The sequence below is a fragment of the Homalodisca vitripennis genome, chromosome 1, assembly GCF_021130785.1.
Source record: "Homalodisca vitripennis isolate AUS2020 chromosome 1, UT_GWSS_2.1, whole genome shotgun sequence".
NCBI lineage: Eukaryota > Metazoa > Arthropoda > Insecta > Hemiptera > Cicadellidae > Homalodisca > Homalodisca vitripennis.
The window spans coordinates 132,869,816-132,893,569 of record NC_060207.1 but is presented as its reverse complement, the minus strand read 5'-3'; the positions used below and the strand labels follow the sequence as shown (position 1 = coordinate 132,893,569).

The following is a 23,754-nucleotide window of genomic DNA, read 5'->3' as shown; positions in this document are numbered from 1 at the left end:
ATCGTGAACAAGTGTAGTGTAGTGTTTTGTTATATAGGCGCCACATTCATACTTCTTTTTTGCATTCATACCAGTGTTTTGTGTATAGTGTTTTGCCATTAAGTTTACCAATATGTGTCGAATACCGAAGGAATGAAACGTCCCCTCACGAGAAGCTAAGTTTCACATTTCTTATTAATACTGCATTACTCTTAATATATATTTACATACAACATCATATACATCTTACATCTACATAAATTTTAACACTTCAAATATATCTACAAAATTCAAAATTCAACATTTCGACATACATACAAAAGACAGATACAATTTTTTATATTTGTTTCCTTTATTACCATCAGTGAGGATCAACTCTGTCTTATTTCTTTATTGAAAGTTTAATTACAAATTCTATTTCTATATTTTATTTCAATTCAAACATTCGTTTAGGATTCACCAAACAATTAACTTCCTGGGTTTTATGTTATATTTTAAATTTGGCAGCAGGTGGTTTCTTAAGCTAGGGATGCTACAAATTTTTTTTTTTATATATATATAGAACATGTCTTAATTTAATTTTAAATCCACAATATGAACCTTGTGTAAAAAATTCAAAACATTTTCAGTGAGTTGTACAATAATAGTTATTTTCTCATTAGAATTGAATTTAAAATAACATGAATCTCCATCAAGATCTAAAATTAATTTGCTATTAGTTATAAATGGGTTTCCTAATACAATGTCCAATTTTAAATTATCCAATACAATAAGTTTTACTTTCCAACAAAATTTAGAAATTTTTATTTTAGCATAACAGTAACCAAAACATTTTATTTCAGTGTTATTTGCAGCAAACATTCTATCATCTGATTTCATTAATTTAGAAACATTTTTATTCAACAATAGGCTATCATAAAATTCTTTACCAATTATATCTCTTGTAGCACCAGTATCTAATAAGCAGTTTGTTTTTATATTTTTACCCACTATAGCTTCAATTAAAGGCATATTGTTACACTGTCTAACATTTAGTCTTAAATTAGGTTTTCTATAGTTTAATTTACTCCAATTTTTAATTACCTTACCATAGACAGGTGCCAATTAGGTAGTTACTCCGCCCAATAATTTAGTTCCAGAACATTGGATAAAAATAATATTAAATTATACTGGCTGACTAGGTTGCGAAAATTACATTATATGAAATGTAACACTTAGAGTGCTAATCCCGTAATTTTACGGAACGGCGAAACTTCCGAAGAATGCTAATCCCGTAGTTTTACGTGGTTGTCATTTCAATTGGTATTATATTACATAGTCCGTATTTAAACGGGTTTTGCCTACTCTACAATGTTATTTGGGTTTTTAGTAACACAATTCACCGCTAGAAAGTGTCAGATGTATTGTATGAGCTTAATGACAAAGCAACTTCGGTCGCGTTGTTTACGTGCCGCTGACGTGACGTTCGTTGCAGCCGGCAGTCGATGTCGCAATCATGGCTTCTCGCAGCTTGAACGACGTTGCGATCAGTGATGTATTAGATGAAGATAGTTTTATTGGTGTAGATAGTATTTTTGACGATTCTGACATTGATCCTGATTTAATGGAAGAAGATTAGACACATACTTCAGGTAAGAATAAGTAAGTCTATTTATCATATAAACATCAGTCTAAAAGTTTGGTTATGTTATTGTTTTCGTGAATCAAACTATAATTTGTATTATAATAAATTAGCTTTATTCAACTAATATTTTATTCTTATGAATAAAATGAAAATATATTCATATTTTACATAGTATATTATTATGTTACAGATGCTGAAAACAGTGCTGACAGCGAAAGTGATGCCGACGCATCAATATGACGGCATAGTTTTTTGTCAAAAAACTACAAAACATAAAAACATGATTTGTATTATTCAAAGGACAGTTTATATTTGTAAATGGGTAATTGTAAATAATTGTATATATGCTTAGTTTAGTAAGTTAGATAAAAAAACTGTCTCAAAAAATAATTTTTTTTCCAAAAATATATGTTTTTAAAAAACATTTTTTATGTGTAGTTTTTTAAAAAACCACTAACAATATCACGTTAAAAGAAAGACGAAAGTAAGCTAAAATAAGGCATGTAAGTATTTTTCTCATACCTTAAATACTTTTTTTTAAATAAATTTTTGAAAACCACCAAAAACGCCCAGCATTCTACAGAGTTACATGTCATTTAGAGCCAGCACTCAAAGTGTTAATTAACTAATTAACGGTACAGGTTATTAGTACTGGATTTGATTGTGGTAATTGTTGGTTATCTGAACATGATGGCTGTGGTGTTACTGGGGGTTGTGATTGTTTTGAAGTGAGCAGAGTGTGTGTTCTGGTGGTAGACTGGTTTGGGGTAATGGTGCTGGTCAGTGGTTGAGCTCTATACAGATCATATGGTACCTTCTCTTTCATTATCCATTTCAAAACACACCAATAATAATATCAATTTTATTCAACCTCTGTAATACAGAAGTCATGAACCAATGACATTAACAAGAAATATAATCTTCAAAGAGGACTGGACTGTTCCAATAATTATGTCTACCAGGTTATGTTGAGAAATAGCGGCAAATGTGAATGCACTGAAACCTGCCATTGGCACTGAACAGTGTCAGTCGTACATATTTGTATTGTATTTTAATCCATGTTTGAAGATAACTAATGTTCTTTAATGTACGTAATAGTGAATAAATATCTCATATTAACATGAGTAAAAATAATAATAAAAGGATTTTATTGTTTACATGGCAGGTAGCACACAGAGACTGACATATGCTCACAAAGGTGGACGACCATTGTCAGATGACCCCCTGACAGCAGGCATACCATCATATGTGATGCAGGAAGAATTCAACCGTTACCAGGGATACTGGTGGCAGCCAGACTCCCCAGGTATGGTACAGCAATGAGTTCACAGTTTTATTTTCAATGGAAATGATATGTCCTATTGTGCTTCACATTGTCAATAATCAGACAGTTGTAGTTCCAGAAGTGATCGTTGTGTTGTTTATTCTTGTAATTGAATTGGAACGTTATAAAATGGGTAGATCCTAGTACATTGCAGTTTTTGCTCTAAACTAAACTGTGCAATCACTGAAAAAAATAGAATATGAAGATAGGGCAATGTTATGAAAATTCCTGTGTGACTGGTGATGTAGATTTTAATATCTAGTTGGTGAAAGCAACACATAATAACACTAGAAGAACATTTGTAGGGGGTTGGTTACTATTATAATTAGGGGGTTGGTTACTATTATAATTAGGGGGTTGGTTACTATATTAAAACTGACTGTTGGAGTGTGAACCCCTTGCCACAGGAAGATTTAATTCTGGCTGGTTTTTACCTTCCATTTGAACTTAAACTGGATATAGCAAAAACTGATGTGTCACATACATCTGAACAACCACATTCTGAATGTTCAGGATATCCACACATCACTAACCTCAGATTTCAAGGTATTGAGGTAAAAGGTGAATTGATAGGTCTAATCTACTCCAGAGGATAACTGTTGAGTGGGTTGAGCTTTCTTAGCAATTAACCCATTGCGGATCACTGACGAGCTGGGCTCGTCACGCAGTGGCCGGGCCTAACGAGCTCAGGTCGCAAAAGCGGTCTGATTTTAAGTTTCCCTCCAAATAGTTCTATTAATGTCTTATAGACCGGGTGATCGTCTTCACTTGTCAACTAAACTATCAACGGTCTACGTTTAGAGTTTTCAAAAGTTTTATAAATATCCTATAGATCGCAGTTATATGTCGAAGTTGAAAAATCATTCATATGAGTTAACTCTCTGCTTTTTAGCGCTTCTGATTGGGTGTTTTCCTCAGTTGTTATTATAATACTTTTGAGGTTAGTGACATAGTACTAAACGACGCAGACGTACATTTTGGCGGGTTTAGTCTAGACAATGGCCCGGATGTTGTAATCACTTCGCCCGAGCCGCTTTATTTAGACTATAATTCAGACATCAACCCTGCCACCCCGGAACCTTGCTCGCGTGTTACCCCAGCAGACCCATGTTCTATCTGAACGAATACCTTCACAGCTGACTGTTCTAGTATACAATAGCGAGCAATATGATGTGGCGCACAATTGCTGTTCGTGCGGCCGCTGACCGTAAATTAATTCGTGCCCACACGCCAAGACAATACGATCCGCAATGGGTTAAGGCTGTTGCTAGCCTAAACATTAGGGTGTACTGTCCCCTGCCCGCTCTGACTGGAAGAGGCTGGAACAGAGCTAGTCTTCTCTTTTTCATGTATGACATAACTGAGATATGGGGTCCACTCACAGGAGGTGACTACTACCTCCAACCTTACATATGTGATTGTGATATCCAGAAAGTAGTACCCGTTAGCAGGTAGCATACTCGATAACACAACTTTTGCGGCAATTCAAGTAGGAAACCTTTGACCATCCCCTGTATAGCCCGGACTTGGTACCTTCGGATTTTCATCTCTTTTCGAAGCTTAAAGTCTTTCTGGTGGGAAAAACGATTTGATAGCGATGAAGAACTTAAATGAGGCATGACTACGTATCTCAATACACTTTTGGCGGAGGACTATGACGCTGGAATACAAAAACTCATCACACGTTATAACAACTGCCTAAGCTTTGCTTGGAGATTATATGGAGAAGTAGTTTAAGTATGCTCTTTCTAATAAAAATTTGTCTATTTGTTAATATCTACTCCTTTTGTCTTTATTGCACAAACGGGTACCACTTTCCTGATGTCCCTCTTCCTTTCTGTCCGGTCCGTTTATGCTAAGTTGTATTGGTTTATTTATATTTAAGTCATGAATTAATTTATTACTTACTTACTTACTGCCAGGGCGTAACAAATCTCAGTCGATTCTTTGCCTCGTCTATGAGCCTCTTCCACGCCACCCTGTCTTCCGCCAGATCCACAGACCCTCCACACCGGGTCACATCTTCGACCACTTGATCGCACCATCTTATCTTTGGCCTACCCAAAGGGCGCCTTCCTGCCGGTACCGCCTGGTAGACCTCTTTTAACCTTGTGCCCTCCTGTCTCCGATGTACATGCCCAGCCAGCCAATTCTCCTTGCCTTCACCAAAGCCACAATATCAGGATCTTGGTATACATTGCGTAATTCTCTATTTTTTCTTATTCGCCACACCCCTTCATCACATATTGGTTCAAATATTTTTCGGAGAACTTTATTCTCAAAAACAATCAACCGCCCCTCATTTTTCTTCATTAATGTCCATGTTTCACTTCCATACATTAGGACTGGTTGAATGATTGTTTTATAAATTCTTATTTTGGAGCATTGTGACAACAATCTTGACATAAAGAGTTTTGTACACGCCCCAAGACACCTATTTGCATTAGCTAAAAATAAGTGGGATAGACTATAAATTAATTTTAGTTTTATTTTTAGATGGAGTGTACAGGATATTATATGAAGAGACTGATGAAAGCGATGTCAAGATCTACAGCTTTCCCTCCTCAAATTCAAATACTAGTGGAGAAATAGAGCAATACAGGTAGCTATTGAGTTCAGTATTGAATAACCGGCTGTAATACAAAATAAAACACTAATGAACATTATATAATTGTACAAAGAAGTGTTTATATTATATAACTGTACAAAGGTGGTGTTTATATTGTTGCAGTCTCAGGAAAATAAAACAATTTACATTTAAGTGTCATCGTTAAACTAGAAATATATCTCATGATTATTATGAAATCTGTAAAAAATATTTTGAAGTCTTCAAAATTAAATTGATAAGCTGTTTTATTAAAAATTATTAAAATTAATTTAATGGCATTAAAAGTATCAATAATTTAAAATGAATATGATTTTATTAGTACATTTAAATAAAGTATGCCTATTAATAAGAAGTATTCATAAGTAAGCCTATTAATTTATAAAAAATATATTTATTGAAAATTGCTTAGAAATTGTTAAAGTATTAAATAGTGCAGAAAACACCCATTTTTATTTTTTTTAATGAAAGGATTAAAATATTTCATTCGAAAGAAACCACTACCATCCTAAATAATGTACTGCATTTCCTCTTTGCGTAGGTCTATTGTTCAAATGTTTAGATGCTATCAACTTTAAGCTTCTCATATATTAATACAAAACATTTTAAGACTTCTAATAAACCGAGTTCTCTTCGTCATACAATATCTTCTTTCTTTAATTATGTTTCCTCACACTTCTATCCTCATACTCTATTTTGTCCTCCTCCACTTCATCTTTCATCCAGCATATCTCTCGGTAACTGCCATGTATTACCCATTCAGCATCCTGCTATTTTTCTTTATCCATACTATTTCCTCCCACTTTCTAGTGAAGAGGGACTATGTTACTAATGTATATCAAGTTTAACTACATAAATACCTCCCACCTAAACTGTCAACTACTTCTTTCTATGTTTTACACTGTTGTATTATCATATATTCTATAGGTTTCCTCGAGCCGGGACACCCAATTCTAAATCTAACCTTAAGTTGCTGACATTCCGGCTCAGTGACAGCCTGCAGATCAAGGATATCCACAACCTGGAACTTCAATACCCTCTCAGTCACATCTTCCCGTGGATGGAGTATATGGTTCGAGTAGGCTGGGCACCCAACCTCTTTAAGTGAGTTTTTATTTACTTTTAGATTTCTTTAATTAAAATTACTTAATGCTGTAATTCATAATGTTCCTAGTTTTCTATGTTTAGGTAAACACCAAACGCAAATAAAAAACAATGCAAGATAGTATGTGTTCACAAAAAGTATTTTGCTTATTTTTGCATGAGAAATCACCTTCCAATTTGTTTGTTGTAATGTCACACCTTTGATCCGTTGTAACGCAGTATATTGTCTGTATCACTACCATCTAGTTAAGTGAGATTTTGCAAGAACAAATTTCTTTGTTATTAAATATTTTAGAAATGGCTAAGTTAGACCATGGATATTTTTAGTAGACTGCTAAGACACTCATTGCACTGAATCAATTGATAATGATTATTTTATTACCTTCCTGAGAAACTGAACAAGAAGTATGTAAAATGAAGATCTACATTTGTTTTATCATGGGGGAGGAAACACCTGGCATACTCACACTAGAAGAGGGGTGCAGGCAATAGGCTAGTTAGTTTTAGTAATTATGAAAAAAAGTTAGAGAAAACATTGACAGCATGCGAATGTTGCAGTGTCTGGGTGCAGCTGCTGGATCGCCGACAACAAAGACTGGAACTAGTGCTGCTATCTGTGGATAACTTTGTGGAACCACCACCCAACATGTACCACACGGAAAATCACCTCAGTCCAAACTGTCCTCCTGTGCAGGTCATCTCCGTGCAGACCACGGACGTTTGGATTAATGTAAGTCATGCCATTTTGATCAGCTGGTTTAAAAGTGATCTAATACGTGTTCTAGTTTTAAATGGAAGTCTTGTTTGTTGAAGCTTTTATTTAATCCCAATTTCTCTCTCTATATGTCATAACCCACTCTATCCTATGGGTGACAGTTAAAATCTTGATTATTATCACTCGTGATAATTTCTTTCTTTCTTTCTTCCTCTTGTTTGCTGAATTTCAGCAGGTTCTGCTTACTTTGAGCATGGAACCTCGATAAACATTCTTGTATGTATGACCAGTTTACACTTTTTACACACACAGTAAGTTCACTATTGCACTCAGTATCCACGAGGGTTGTATGCTTGGAGACAAGGTTGTTCTTGGTGTTCTCGGTGTTGTGGGTGTTTTCTGTTTTGTTTTCTATTTTTTGTTTTTATTTGTTAGTTTTAGTCACAACCTTAAGTCTATTGTTAATACTTCCTATTGTTTGTTGTGTTACTTTAAAAGAAGTTGGGGGAATTTCTTTAAGGAAGGTATTTGATGTGTGTAGGATTAAATAGGAACGGTTTTTTTTTGTAGGTCTGCATGCGTGAAGACCTTGTTCATTCAAGGTTCTTCTGATGGTCCTGGGCGAAACATTTGTGCCATAATCTCTCAACTGGTCACTAAGAACCTTGCTGGTCATTTTTCTATTGACTAGTGTCATGTTTTTCAACTTTCTGGCCATCCTTGGACTTAACGCTTTCTTCCGGCCACATTTTCCGATACGGCTGGATTTATAAATACCATTGATATCAAGTGTTTTCTTGATCCTACTAACTGACTTCTGTGAAGTATTTAGTCTGTGTGCTATTTCAGTTTGTGTGTAATGATGTTCTTCCAAAAGAACCTTGGCCACAACACATTTCCTTGGTGAAAGGTCCACCTTTTTACCCATTTCCTGATAATTTTATAAATAGCCAATAAGGAAGTAAAAAAGTGGTTTCATACACTCACAAATGACCTTAAACTTACTTTAATAATAACAGAACACACTAATAGAAAGATCTACTGAACCTAAAACATGTTAACCATATGAAAAATTAACTGTAACCTGATTGAGGTTATGCAGCTGGTAGATTTGTAAAGGCAGATGATAAACAAAACAGGCAGTGTTGCCACCCGCCAACATAAAATTACCAAATTTTCTGCTCATACTAATCTAAAGTAACACACGAATGAGGGTATATACTTTAACATATACCAACATGTAATTAAATAGTTTTTTTTGTAAAAATTGAGAAGAATAAACAAAAAAATGTGCTTTAGTCTAATAATTTGGCCAGCACTGTACACGGCAGAGCCTGCGCCATCCTTGCTTCGTGAGCCATCAGTGTAAATTCTTAGATAGTTTTCATATTTCTTTCTCATTAATTAGAAATAATGCTTTAATGGCTTCTGGTGGGAGTAATGATTTTTTCCCAACTGTGTCATCAATCTCTAGTTCAAATGATATTTTTAAGTTCTTTAGCAGTAGGGGGCTATCAACGAATTCCAAAAGATTTGAATCACTTACTGCAATATTGTTTAGATTCGCCAGATTATCTACTGTGTTCACCAGTTCCATGTATAGAGGTTTGGTTTTTTTGACCCAGTACTTATGATGATAAGCTACTGCATGTAAATATATTATATTCACATAGCATGGGTGTTGTGGATTACTTAGTGTTTTAAACAATATTTTCTCTGTTAAGAATTCTCTCCTTATATTTAAGGGAGGTAATGCTGCCTCTGCATGCAGAGTATTAGTTGGGGAAGATTTCATAGCTCCGAGAATGCATCTTAAAGCATGGTTTTGGACTATTTGTAGGCTTTTAAGGTTGACTTTTGGGGCATGACCAAAAATAAAGCAACTATACTCCAGCTTGTATCTAATTACACTTTTATATACCTTTGTTAGAAGCTGCGGGTGGACACCTAGCCTCCCACAAGCCAGTGACCTCAGGATGTCAAGGTCTTTTAGGGATTTGCTTACCAGTGATTGGATGTGCTCCTTAAAGTTTAATTTATTATCGATTATAATACCTAAGATCTTATGGCTATTGACTACAGGAATGACTTGATTGTCAACAGTCAATGTGGGATTTATGATTTCTTTCCTTCTACTTATTATGATAATTTTACACTTTCTTGGATTTATATTAAGCGATACCTTTAACAGGTATTGTTCAAGGCTGGACAAGGCTTCTTGGATCCCAGCTGCACTAATGTCTAGCTCTTTATGACTACAGATTAGGGTTATGTCATCTGCGTACAGTAGAGGTTGTACCTGTCTTGGCATATACCTACCGATGTCTGCAGTATACAGTGAAAATAATATTGGACTGAGCACACACCCTCTATATGCCTCTCTATGCAGTTCTGATGAAGGTACCCTGATTGCTGATGAAGGTCAACCTTCTACAACTAAACCATTTAAAAATGTGTGTTATAAATTTTGCTGGGATTCCTAAAACATATAACTTACTTGCAAGTGTTGGTATGGAGACTGAGTCATAGGCGCTACTTAGGTCCAGGGATACAACAACTGCAGTTCTATCGTTTGTAAGGCTTACCTGAGCTTCGGTTATCAGGGTCAGCAGGAAGTCATTGCTTCCACTCTTCTTTTTGAAACCAAATTGGTTGTCAGGAATAAGTTTGTTCTTAGTGGTAAACCATTCTAGGCGGTATTTAATCATTAAATTGAATATTTTCATAATACAGGATATTAATGAGATAGGCCTATATGAGTTTTCAGATGTCCTATCTTTTGTTGGTTTTAACCTTTCCAGCGTTATTGACGCGGATCCGCGGAGGGCCACTACAAGCTCAAAACGTTATTGCCGTGGATCCGCGTTTTTGCATTCTTTATTTTCTTACTGCTATGTTAGTTGAATATTTTGCTGCTAGATGGTTCTAGTAGTCATGCGACATACAGACGGGTTGCCCTGCCTCGAATTCTGTTACAATGGGAGTGGCAGTTGCTTCTAATTGGCCAAACACTGTCTAGCGGGCGTGGCCCCGCGCCTTTCACAAAGTCATTGACGGGAGCTCCCGTCAAGGCATCTAGCCAGTTGTTAGTGAGAAGCGTCCGGTACACGCATATGTATTTCGGTTATCGCTAATTTTCTGTTGTGTCTTATTCTTTTTAAAGTTAATTATTCATATTAAATACAGCAGTTTCCAGTATTTATTTAGTGTTTTTTACCATTATTCGTGTGAATGGCGAATCCAGACGATTCGGAATTTGAAGATTTGGTAATTTTGAGCAATTACTTGGTCAACCCCAAACTTTTTAATATTTTACTACGGTCAAAAGGATGTTATCACAAAGCAAGAAACATAATTCAAGCCCTGCAAGGCTGTCCTACAGGTTGCCGAGCGATAAGAAGGTTCAAAGTCCACGCGATAACAGTGGCTTGCGGGAGACTCGCGGAATGTCAGTTGTGACAGCCCGCCACCAAATAAACACTCTTTGTCTACTTTTGTATTTTTCTAATTTTATTGGATTGTAATATAGTATACGTTATCTATAAAACTGTGTTTCATTCCCATACTTACTGAATAAATTATAAAAATATTAGTGACAACTACACTGCTATTCTACGATATTCTCAAAAGTAAAAATTATCCTAGGTAATCTAAAAAAGGCTAAACAAATTTTATTTACCGTTAAATAACTCTATTTTGACATACAGAAACGAAAATAAATTTAACTTTACACATTGGAAATTTAAAAAAATTGTAACTTTATCAAAGATCAGGTCTAATTTTTTATGACGCTTAAAGGGTTAATATACCTATTACCTTTATGTTTTTCAGGTATTCCGGGATGCTCTTTCCCTGCCAAATGTTGTTAAAGACAATTAGCAGAAGGGTTTTGGCTGAAGGGGGCAACATTCTTAAGATTAAATAGTTAATACCATCCAATCCAGGGGCAGTGGACTTGGACCTAGATTTGATGGCATGTTCCAGTTCGATTTCTTTGAATTCACCCTCAAGTTGGTGGTTATTACTATTTTTCATGAAGATGGGGAGGTCAGTTTCTGATTTTTCTGGAACATAATCTGGGGAGATAGTTTTCATGAATTTATAGCTTAGGTCCTTGTCATTTGCTAAATACTTTTCGAAACTATTTGAAGCATTCTTTCCTTGCCTTAGTCCATTTATCATTTGCCATATTTGAGAGTTATTATTATAATTTAATCTTTCGCATAGTGAATGCCCTGCAGATTGTTTAGCTTTAACTATGATTTGTTTTGCTTCATAATGAGCTTTTTTGTAGTGGTGATAGTTAACAGGTGTCATCTCCTTCGTAAATTGGCTAAAATACCTTCTTCTGATGGCAACTGCCCTGGAACACTCTGGTGTCCACCAGGATTTTGAGTTAAAACCAATACCTTTTGGGCCATTGTGATATTTTGGCACTGCATTTATAATTGATTCTTTCAGAACTTTCATAAAATCCTCATATTCTATGTCACCTTTGGCCTTGACAGTTAGAATTTGTACAGAGGCTTTCTCGGCAGTATTGGAGAATGCACACCAGTCTGCTTTTTTGAAGTTTCTATCCTGGAAACTTGCCTGGTCTAAAAATGGTGTGGGATTATTTTGGTTTTGAACATTCATATCTATAACAATAGGGTAGTGGTCCACTACCCATCGAGTCCTTCATCACTTTCCAAGAAAGGATCCTCTGTTTCAGTTGAAATGTTGCAAAGGTAAGATCAATGGTAGAGGGTCTCCTACCAGGGGATCCTACTGTGGTACTGGATTTATCATTGAGGAGAATATAATGTGAATCATAGTAAGTATTGAAAATTTGAATTCCTCTATAATCCTTCTGCCCATCACTGGACCAGTAGGGGTGTTTAGCGTTAAAGTCCCCACATAAGATTGAGAATTCATTTTGCAAAAGAAATAATTTGTTCCATAGAGTTTGATCTAATTTGTTTGGAGCGCAATAGCAGTTGTATATAAATAAGGATTTTTCTAAGTTTAATATTTCAATACCCGTAAACTGGATTGGATAGTTCTCCAGGCCTGGAACTGGTACCACTTTCCATTCTAGAGATTTGTGTACTAGGATTGCTGTACCACCATACCCATCATATCTGTCATTCCTTACCGTGCTGAAGTTTTTAAAGGTGAACTTTTCTTCTGGATATAACCAGGTCTCCTGGAGTACAATGAGTTTTATGTTATTAATTGTAACAAAATGTTCTAATTCAGCCCGTTTTGACTTAATAGACTGAATATTCCATTGTATAATCCTAAGAGGTGGATTGTTTGTCATTACTGACGATGTCAATACCCACTGACAAGCCTACGAGAATCTGTTTAATATTTTCTAGAACTATATTGACAGCTTGCATAGGGTTGCCAGCATTATCGGCAGCTGCATTTATCATTAGCTTTTCAAAATATAATTTTGCCTGGAATTACTCCATCGATTTTTTGAGGTGGGCTCTTTCATCCTCAGTAAGCTCACCTGACCTACTTTGCTTAGGACTAGGCCTATAACCTTCAGCAATTTTTCCTTTGGCAGGGATATTTGATGAGGGTTTTAAATTTCTGTTTCTAGACACAGTTGTGTTCTTGTTGTTAAAAGGTGCTCGTCTGTCCTTTGGCTTTCTAGTGAGATGTTGCCATCCACTTTCTTCTGTTATCTCACCCTCATCTTCGCTGCCAATTAAAGTGTTATAGTAATTATCTGCGAGGATCGGTTTTTGAATAGGCCTAATAGAGTTAAGTTGAGGGAAGTCTTTATGACTTGTGACGTTATGACTGACCACTGATGAGAAAGGTTTGTGAGGTTTAACTTGTGTGCCTGGTGTGTGGCTCTTTGTATTAATTGCTTGAGAGGCAGTGAAGAGATCTACATTATATTCTGACATTCTGACCCTAATAGCTAATTGTTTCTTAAACTCTGGGCATGACTTGGAAAAGCTGGGGTGTTCCCCTTTACAATTGACACATTTGGCAGCTTTCTGGCAGTGCTCACCATTAGATTCGCCATGGGCGGGTTCACCACAGTTGCCACATAGGTTGGTGTTCTTACATGGTGCGCTTACAACATGATTAAATGAATAACATCTGTAACACTGTCTTACAGGTTGTGTGTGTTTTTCAACAGACATCATTACATAATCTAGTTTGATTTTATTTGGAAGCTCAGTACCTTCAAATATTACTTTCATAAAGTGAGTGTTATACACTCCATCCTTCCCCTTTTTAGTGATACGGTAAGCCTCTAATATAGGGATTGGGCTTAGGGCCCGCGTTACTAGCTCATTTGGGAGTACATCTGGTTCAACAAAAACTACTCCGGTTACCTGTACCCTATAACTAGGGATAAACACATGGTAGTTAATAAGGTTAGAAGGATTCTCACTTACGAGAGAGTTTGCTGCCTCGTGGTTTTTACAAAAGATGGAGACATTCTTACCCTTTCTAATAATATGGTCTATCTTACCTTCATACTTACAGAGGAGTTTACCAACAGCAAAAGGATTAACCCTTGTTTTATTTACCGGATCTTACAACAACTTCATATGGCCCAGCTGAGTCTGCATTATACCATCTTTGTATGAATGATTTTTTGGGTAACTTGGCGGGATTCATTTGATCATTTTTTACTCCTTGATTCTGACTTTCTGTTTCAGTAAACTTTCTCTTATGGCTAGCATTTTAATTCTAATTTCTCATTATGGTGTAGCTCGTTTAGAGGAAATTCGTCTCCATAATACTCAAAACCGCTTTTTCGGTTTCTAGAACATTCTCTGGCGTGGCCATGGTCGCTGGATCCGTTATGACGGGTCCACCCTACTAACCTTACTTAGTTTCTTTGGATCGAGCCTGATAGTCTGAAATAACTTAAACACTGACACAGATAACAAATAAATAAATAAATATAACAACCCCAACATAAAATTACATTAGAGCAACAATGAACAAAAGTTAACTAATTATCACGACACCAACATGAAACAACAAGTAAATGGAGAATAAGTTATTTAAATTGTAAGAGAGAGAGAGGTTAACTTTACAACACGCTGTCTGGTCAACAAAATGTCCTATAAATGTTCTAACACAGTTCACGTTTGTACACCACAAAGTAAATAATGATGAAACGAGTTTATAAATTTAAAAGACGGTTTCCATCATAATACCAAATATGATTATGTAAACCAAATTCAGATAAGCGTACTATAGTTGAATTAAAGACAGAAGGGTATTGAGACCCGGCAGCGATGGCCGAGGTTCGGGGCTCTTCGGGACCGGTCGGCTACATTGTTGCCAAGTTGTTCTGTCTGACTCGATCATCCACAGCGTTCACATCAACCGCTTCTAGGTAGGGGTGGTTCGCAGCGGAAACATGTGGACACATTTATCGAAGCGATAAATTAATAGCGTTCGTTGTTTTGAGAATTGTTATTTTATAAGTAATTGAGTCAGAAATCAAAACCTTGTAAAGGATTTTTACTGAAACCACGAGTGTATTATTGAAAATATATACATAAACCTAATAATAATAATTTGAATATGGTACATTTTACTGTTATTAATACCTTTAAAACACCAAGGAGTATAGTGAAAAGAACTAAAATTATATTCGTTAAGTAAATGCAAGTCTGCTAAGTTATAATTATTTACTCAGTCTTATCAGTCTTAGCAAATCCATTGAAATGACCACTGTGCCGCGGTCAAAAATCAACTTAAAACAAATAAAGATACTGTAGTTTGAACCTGATAAAGCTCATTTAGGATAGTATTTTTAACCAATAAAAGGTATCCTGTTAAAACCGTTATAGGATAATAATTGTTAATTGTTGAGTCTAAACTTAAATTGTTAGTGACCAAAATGCAAAATTTGCGACTAGGGCGTCAATCCGACTATGATATGAAATTTCCTTCAGTGTGACTTTTATCGATCAACTTAATGTAATCTAATTACTTGACAAAAAATCTGTAAAAATATTTCGAAACTTGTTATATTTTTAATTTATGACGTTAGTAACTTTAAACCACAGATTTGTGATGAAGGATGTTTTTTTTTTTTTTAATTTTCTTATCATTCAATTTTGGAAATCAATTTGATATATAGAAAACGTGGATTTATTTACAAAATGTAAGATTTAGTGATTCGATTATTTTTATTTAAGTCTTATAATTTTTTCATTTATTTTTCAATAGCGCCCATTTTATAATCGGTTAAAACCTCTTTGGAAATTACTTTTATTTCTGAGTAAATTAAATACTAAACAGTACATATACAAAAAGCCAACTGACTTTGCTGCAATAACACCACACGAAACAACATACATAACCAACAACCAATGGCGTAATGAAGCACGGTTTGCTACTGCGCATCACCCAGCTGATACCTACCGGATGACAGGTACAACAGAGGAGACGTGACAATGCTGCCTCCGTCGAAAAGGAAAGTGCTCGGCTGTGATTGGTGGAGCGGTAGGGCGAGCCTTCGTGAGGCAGTTCGGTTGTCTTCGGTCGAGCTCGTCCCAATACCCTTCTGTCTTTAATTCAACTATAGTGTGTTGAACGTAAACTTAAAATCGTGTTCACCACTCGCAGAGAATATTAGTGCATAAGCTATGATTATGTAAGATAATAAGCTTTCAATAATAATTTATCTGTTAATACATTCACTGCTGACAGTCATTTGACGTCACGCATGAAATTCTGTAGACTGCTGACAACATCTTTGACCGAGCCAACTTTTACAGTCATAAAAATGCATTTAAACGTATTTGATCTTCGACATTGATGAGAACCAACTGTATCAGGACTTAATTACCACTCTTAGTAATTATATCTTAGTGCTTAACTTCAGGTAGAACACACCAGATACCTCTCTCTGGAAAAATGAGGACTTGTGCTTTGTGTGCTAGACTTTCCCCTGCACCTCAGAAATGCACAAAAACGCTGTTTTGAAATCTCATATTTCAAAATTTTCTAGGGAAGGCTCTTGGACCTCCTTGACTCTGAGAGCATTTCATACCCCAGAACGCCCAAGAGGTTAAAGTTCTGTCTCATCTAGTTCTAGAAATTGAGCACTGTATGTATGTGTGTTTTGCTATACATACATGTACAAAATCTTTTAGGCTACATGCAACTTGTGGAGGATTCATCAAACCAGTAATCATGTAGCATGAAATGAGCTCTCTCCATTATGAGAGGCTACCAGCTGCCTTAGGTAGCAATACCATTATGTTTCTGTAAACTCAATGAAATTTAATTTTGTTTCATAAGTCTTATTAGGCTTTAATAAGAATACACATCCAAAAGTCAGTAACCACCTCTGTCATTTCTAGACGGTTTTAACCAATTGAAATAAATATTTAGAAATTTTTGTAGGTTAATGAGGCCTACTTTTTGGCATATCAAAATATTTTTTGGAGCGGCCCTCTGAAGGGTGAGTGCACCCCAACTGAAAATGTTCAAATTCACAACCCTCCCCCATTCACACATTGTTGGAAATGGAATAAAAAAAAACATTTTGGCACATGTAGGAAGATTCCTATCTATCAACAATCCTAGATGATAGCCGCTAAATGTCAGAAAGTGAAGTTTTCAGCTATTTACAAACGGATTTGCATGAAACTTTGTTTATGGGGAATTTTGGACCAAGAAACATGTACCTGACATCAGTTATACAAATTACCCAACTATGATATATAACACGAATAAAAATACCCAATTTTTTATTTCAGTTGATCATACCATTTGGAAATGGCAGGAGTGGCTACTAACTTTTGGATGCTCCTGTGTATTACACTGGATTGCCATATACCAGGAAATGTGTTCAGATTGCTAAATTGAATAATGAAATGTTACAGCTGTCATGAAATATATTGTGTAGTTCTTCCAGGTAATTGCTTGTGACCATTCTTATCTAATGCTAATTTAGTGTAGCATTGCACAATCTGTCAGTATGCAGTTTTAAATTAACCAAACTGAACTCGAGGTTTCAGCTATTCATAATATGTAGCATGTAATTTTTATTGTTAACATTGTATTAAAAGATTTTTACTCTAGAAGTGGCATGTGGTGCATTTGAGTCAAGTGTCAACACCACATATTGTGTAACTTTTGATGTAGGAAATATCATCTGATCGTGATGAAATTTATATGTTTGCAAAGAGAAAGAACCAAACTTCTCAAATATCAGGTTTGTAAGACTGAATGCAGATCACATAATTATATGGAAAGTTGAAACTCTCTGTGTCTGCGGTCACATAATACTGCGGAATCGATGTTTTTAATTTTAGCTTATTACACAGTCGCTAATTTAGCATTTTAATCACATAATTTAACATGTATTGTAACACAGTTCTCATCAATGATGCCCGGGTTATAACAAATTAGCTTTTATACAAAGCAACAGCTGGCAACTTGTATTGTTGTTTAATCTGATTATCTGGATTGGCTCCAGTCTCAATTAATCCAGATAATTAGAGTTCTACTGTATTTTTAGGATTGTTTTTTTTATAAATATTGGTTTATTAACAACACAATTTTTCATAAAGTTTTTAATTTTTAAAGCATTAAAATATTATGTTGAAAATTTAAAAAACAATCACAAAACATATTTATCTGCTCTTTGGTCGGGAAAATTATGTATATGTTAAATTTTGAGCATTAGTTTGAGTTAAAATAAGCTTTAGAAATATACATTTCCAGGTACTCTCTAAAACACTGTGCCACTACAGTAAATTAGCGTAACACTTAAATGCTATAAATGAAATATCATTGCTTACGTTGTTTGATGGAAATCAGGTGCACGACCTGTTGTACATGTTTCCCGTTGAGGACTGCGGCAAACTGACGTTCATCTGGGCAAGTGAGGAGACAGGCTTCAGACACTTGTACCTCATCACGACAAATATTGGTGGACACCACAATGGCATAGACGAAAGCTTACACAGCAATGAAAGTAAGTCAGTTCAATAATGGTTTGGTTCATTGGTTATGTGTAACTAATAATATTTGAAATATGGAACAACTAATCATTCATTTGTGTCTGCATACAACATAGCAATCTAGTTTTCAATAAATATCAGCATAATTTAGATATGAAGTTTAAATTGGTGTCTTAACATTTGGAGACTACAACTTGGTAATTTATTACAGCTCATAGTTGCCCAAGCTGCATCTGTGATTTTCTATACATATACAAAATTCCAAGTTTAATACCAATGTTCTTAATTTTTATCTCCCGACATTTTTAATTCTATTTTTTGTGATCGTGATATGTCTAAGATATTCCATCAAACTGCTGAATTAATAAGTGTGTGTTTGAGTCAATGCTTCTAATAGATGTCACAGCAATAGCTAACAGATATTGTGACAACCCCTATCACTCTTATTTAACCACACAAAATATTTCAACTCAGCAAAAGAAACAGATGATGCAAAGTTATTTAGAGAAATATATACATATCCTGAAGTTGTGCCAACCTCTCATGAAACACCCTGTATATATATATATATATATATATATATATATATATATATATATATATATATATATATATATTGTAGAGTTATACAATTTAAATTGTCTAAACTAAGATAAACAATATGAAAATAATCAGGAACAAGAAATGTGTCAGGTGAAAAATAATATCAGCAGCCATAGTGGAAAACACTTAAAAACTAAACAAGCAATAGAATTTGGCAAAACAAAATACTTGCAAAAAATCCTTATTATTGTCAAACAATGATCAATATGGCTTCTTAATCATAGACCTGCTTTTTAATGTTGCGATGTTGTCTTTTATTAAGTTACTTTCTTTGTTAATTATTTCTAAGATATCTGTTATTATACTGTTCTAGTGTGGTAGTTTTGCAATACTTTTTATTGTATTCTATATTAGGTCTTTTATTGTGCTCACAATGGCAAATTTTCTATATTTTTATGTTTTGACAAAAAACAAAGAATCTTTTTTGTTAAAAAATTAGTCTATCCAAATATCAAAACCAAACTTCCTCCTAGAAACAACAATGTTTACTTTCTCCGAGAATATTAGCTCAAAACCTACAAGGTTTGTTTGGAAAGTAAGTCGCTTTAATAATTAAAAATGACATTAACTTATATTCACGTGAAACAAACTCCTAAATTATTTTTCATCATATTAACATTTATATTTAAACACTCTGGTATCATTTAGAAAGAAGATTTTCAATATCTTTTGGATAAAATTCTACCGCATATGTGGGGGTTTCTGTGATGACAAGTTGAGTGACATCACTCCATTGATTTGCTTTTTTGTTTGACACTGACATAAAAACCTATGTGACTATGTGGTTAAGAAAATGTTTACCTTCATCGTGGAACTGAAACTTAGAGCTATTTTCATTCTCTTCATTTACATAATGTCTTTCTGCACAAAACACAATACACAATGAATTTTACCATTTTCATTTTCTTTACAAAAAATCTAATAATACTATAGCAGTGAGTTGATTGTGGCAGCCAATTTGAACACTACGAGGGGGTACCCAAAAAAAACCGGAATTGTATTGCTGGCAGCCGGCAGCGTGTAGTACAAATTCCTGCCGCTAGGCGTGTGTCGCGCAACCCATTGCGAGCTCAGTGACCCCAGTTCCGTTGTCCTAGTGCATTCTGTTCGTTCGTAGTGACTGTTTTCGCTAACTCTGTTTTGTTCTTGTTTCGTTTTTTGTCATGGCAAGTTTAAGTGAACAACGTGCAGCTGTGAAATTTTGTTTTTTATTTGGTAAAAATGCTGCAGAAACTATTTTAATGGTGAATACAGCTTACAAAGATGATGCTATGGGGAAAACTCAGGTCTACGAGTGGTTCGCTCGATTTAAAAATGGTGACATGTCGATTGAAGACAAACCTCGTTCTGGACGTCCATCAACCTCTCGAACGGACGAAAATGTTGAGAAAATTCGTGAACTTGTGCTCACCGACCGTCGACAGACAATTGAGGAACTATCAGAGAGTAGTGGGTTAACTTGGAGCTCGGTTCAGCGAATTTTAACAGGAGATTTAGGACTGAAAAGGGTCGCTGCCAAATTTGTTCCTCGACTTCCGACTGACCATCAAAAGGCACATCGAGTTGAAACTTGCCGCCTTCTGAAAGAACATCTCGAAAATGATCCCGATTTTCTGGAAAAGGTAATTACTGGTGATGAGTCATGGTGCTATGGTTATGACCCAGAAACGAAGCAACAGTCAAGCCAATGGAAGTCGCCATCTTCACCTCGTCCAAAAAAATGTCGGCAAGTCAAATCAAACATCAAAACCATGTTGATTTGCTTTTTTGATGCTAAAGGCATTGTTCATTCTGAGTTTGTTCCTCCAGATCAGACTGTCAACCAAACATTTTATTTGGAGATTTTAAGAAGATTGCGCAACAGTGTTCGCCAGAAAAGACCCGATTTGTGGCAGACTGGAGACTGGTTCTTCCACCACGACAACGCACCGGCACACACAGCCATCTCAGTTAGGCAGTTTTTAGCCAAAAACGGCATGGTTCCGCTGCCCCACGCACCTTACTCGCCTGACCTCGCTCCATGCGACTTTTTTTTATTTCCACACATGAAAAGAGGCTTGAAAGGTCAACGATTTGACAGCGTTGAAGAGGTTAAGAAAAAAACGAAGCTCGAGCTTGCAGCCATTTCTAAAGATGACTACAAAAAATGTTTTGATCAATGGAAATACCGTTGGGACAAGTGTATTAGTTGTAATGGAGATTATTTTGAAGGAGATAAGGTCGTATTGTAAAAAATTTGATAATATATAATTTTTATAAAATAATTCTGGTTTTTTTTTTGGTACTCCCTCGTAGCTTAGAAGGCTTAGAATGGCATAGCAGCTTTCACTATAACACTGCCAGATACATACTGAATGTGTCATACACATTGTCACTCAGAACGTGCCGCTATTACAACCTGTTTAGTTATCAGTTGCCTCGGCAACTTGCTTTTCAAGCAACCCTCGTTTAAGAGTACTATGACCTAGAAATTTTTTTATCTTGCACCTAAAATCCCATTTATAGAGATTGTGGAATTAGTTTTTTGTAAATTAAATTTTCTTGGTATCAGGAGCTATACCTTGCAAAAAGCTTAGTAATAAAAGTTCCTTTCTTTAACACCTTCACTGCTGGTGTATACTGAGTGAAATCAAATACTCTCAATGTGCAATGTGTCTGCCGCAGTCAACGTGTTAAACATAATCCACATATATTTTTTCTTTTTTCGGATGAGTGCATGGATATCTTGTTGTTCGGCAGGCATGCTGGTGAACAACAGGATGGGAGTGGCGGTCCCACTGACCAGTGGAGAGTGGGAGGTGCTGGGTTGGAACTTGTGGGTAGATGAGGAAAGACAATTGGTGTACTTCATGGGGTTGCGAGAGACTCCTCTGGAGAAACACTTGTACGTGGTGTCATTGCGACGGCCCGGAGAAGTGCGGCTGCTCACACGGCCGGGCTTCTCATACTCTGTGGATCTCAACAAGGTTTGTCTGCTTCTAGATCTTCCATTGCAATTCAACTAAGAAAAAAACTGATATGTTGCAAACAAAATACAGTAAAAAAGTTACTTGGAAGACAGTTTTCCAAAGAAGACAAATTTGTTTTGCCAATATTACGTTCCTAACATAGTTTTTTAGAGTAAAAATTCTTATTTTATAACTAATATATTTGTAAATTGAGTTGGATGATCTCAATTTACATGCACTGTCTCATGCATCTCCCACTAAAATTTTCTTCTTCAAGTAAAAGTATATAGTTATATTTTATTACATTGGCTACAATAAAAATTGCAATGCAATTGATAAATCTGTTTTGAATAGATTGGCAAAGGTTAATAAAACTCTTAGAAATTAATAAATGCAGAATAAAATAAATTGAGGTATGAATTCAATATTAGAAATGTGGGTTTAGGGGTTTTAGCCGGAAGAACCAATATTTAATTTAGAAAAAAGGCAAGAAATTGAATAATTATTAAATTTTGATTAATCAATAAAAGACTAATATGAGTAGGTGCGATCTGTGCGTCCTTTGAATCCTGTGTAGAATACAGTGGGTTGATCTAAAGGTCAATTAGGATCCACTACGATTATGTAAAGGTCTGGTTTATTATAATTTGTAATTTAATTAATGTAAGTTTTTGAAAAAGGGGCTGCACAAAATAAGTAGTGGATTAAATGGTATCAAAATTAAATTAAAGTAATTAAACAGGATCAAAAAGTTATATGTGTATATAATCAAAATGTAGAACAATTTTTGTCAGATGGGTCATTGTTAAACAGTCAATTAAAATAATTACAAACTGGAGAAAGTATAATTCTAATACTGTATGGATAAATCGGTAATGGTACAAATACAACATATTGGCTCCTCAATCAAAATCACTAGTGGGATTAAATCTGAGGCATAGTTAATTAATATTATTCAAACCATTATTATCTTTCTCTGTGTTTAGGAAAAGTTACATGTTTTATTTACTTGTTGAGATATCATGTATTTTTGTTTGTAATGTGTTCAGGATAACTCACTCATACTATGCCGTAGGTGGTGTTAGTCTTGCTCTAAGCTCTGAGTAGCAGCTCTAAGCTGTTACTTATTATTAATTGTTGATATTCTATTGCCACCTACTTGCCAGGTGTTCAGAATGACTCACTTAAACTGGTCCGTAGATGGCATTAGTCTTGTTCTGAGATCTGAGTAGTGCCTCGAAGCTGTTACTTATTATTAATTGTTGATATTCTATGCCCACAGGAATGTACAATGTGTGTGGTCGTGTACAGCAACATACAGAAACTGCCAGCTTGCCAGGTGTTCAGAATAACTCACTCAGACTGGTCCGTAGGTGGCGTTAATCTCACACCTATCGGCTTTATCTTGGAGCCATCAGGTACTTTAGTAGATCTATTTTGTTATTGAACAGGAAAAACAAATGATTTTTCTGGGTAGCCAACTTAATGTATTAACTCTTGTTAAATTAGGGACTCTTGTTAGGGGGGGGGGGGGTTTCTCACTAACATCATCAAAACTTTGAATATTATCCCTGTTTAGTGGTAGTAATAGTTTCTTTCTATACGTCGTAATTTTTAATAAAAGTTTGTTAAACTTTGGAGAGAAATCGAAAACTGAGGATGGTACATAGAGTATAAATGGGTGGTTTTATAATTTCTATTGAAATGTACACCGTCACACACAATATATATATATATATATATATATATATATATATATATAGGGTGTATATTATGTCTGGAAACACCCAAATATATCCTTTAATAATTTAAATATAAATTTGAAACCTCTTACAATCGTGATAGAGATTGGGCATCTACTTTTTGGAACAATGTTTTGTTATGTCACACCAACGGAGGA

The 23,754-nt window shown here is 35.3% G+C and overlaps 1 protein-coding gene across 3 annotated transcripts in view; it reads left to right on the top strand.

Annotated features, from left to right (window-relative positions):
- Nucleotides 1-23,754, top strand: part of LOC124371450 (dipeptidyl peptidase 9) — a 59,129-nt gene that overhangs the window by 11,013 nt on the left and 24,362 nt on the right. For all 3 annotated transcript variants that reach the window (XM_046829782.1, XM_046829793.1, XM_046829786.1), the window contains 7 exons: nt 2,769-2,909; nt 5,424-5,529; nt 6,460-6,636; nt 7,195-7,366; nt 18,161-18,317; nt 21,646-21,872; nt 23,137-23,272. In XM_046829782.1, coding sequence (XP_046685738.1) covers nt 2,769-2,909; nt 5,424-5,529; nt 6,460-6,636; nt 7,195-7,366; nt 18,161-18,317; nt 21,646-21,872; nt 23,137-23,272 — 1,116 coding nt within the window. The remainder of the gene's footprint in view (nt 1-2,768; nt 2,910-5,423; nt 5,530-6,459; nt 6,637-7,194; nt 7,367-18,160; nt 18,318-21,645; nt 21,873-23,136; nt 23,273-23,754) is intronic.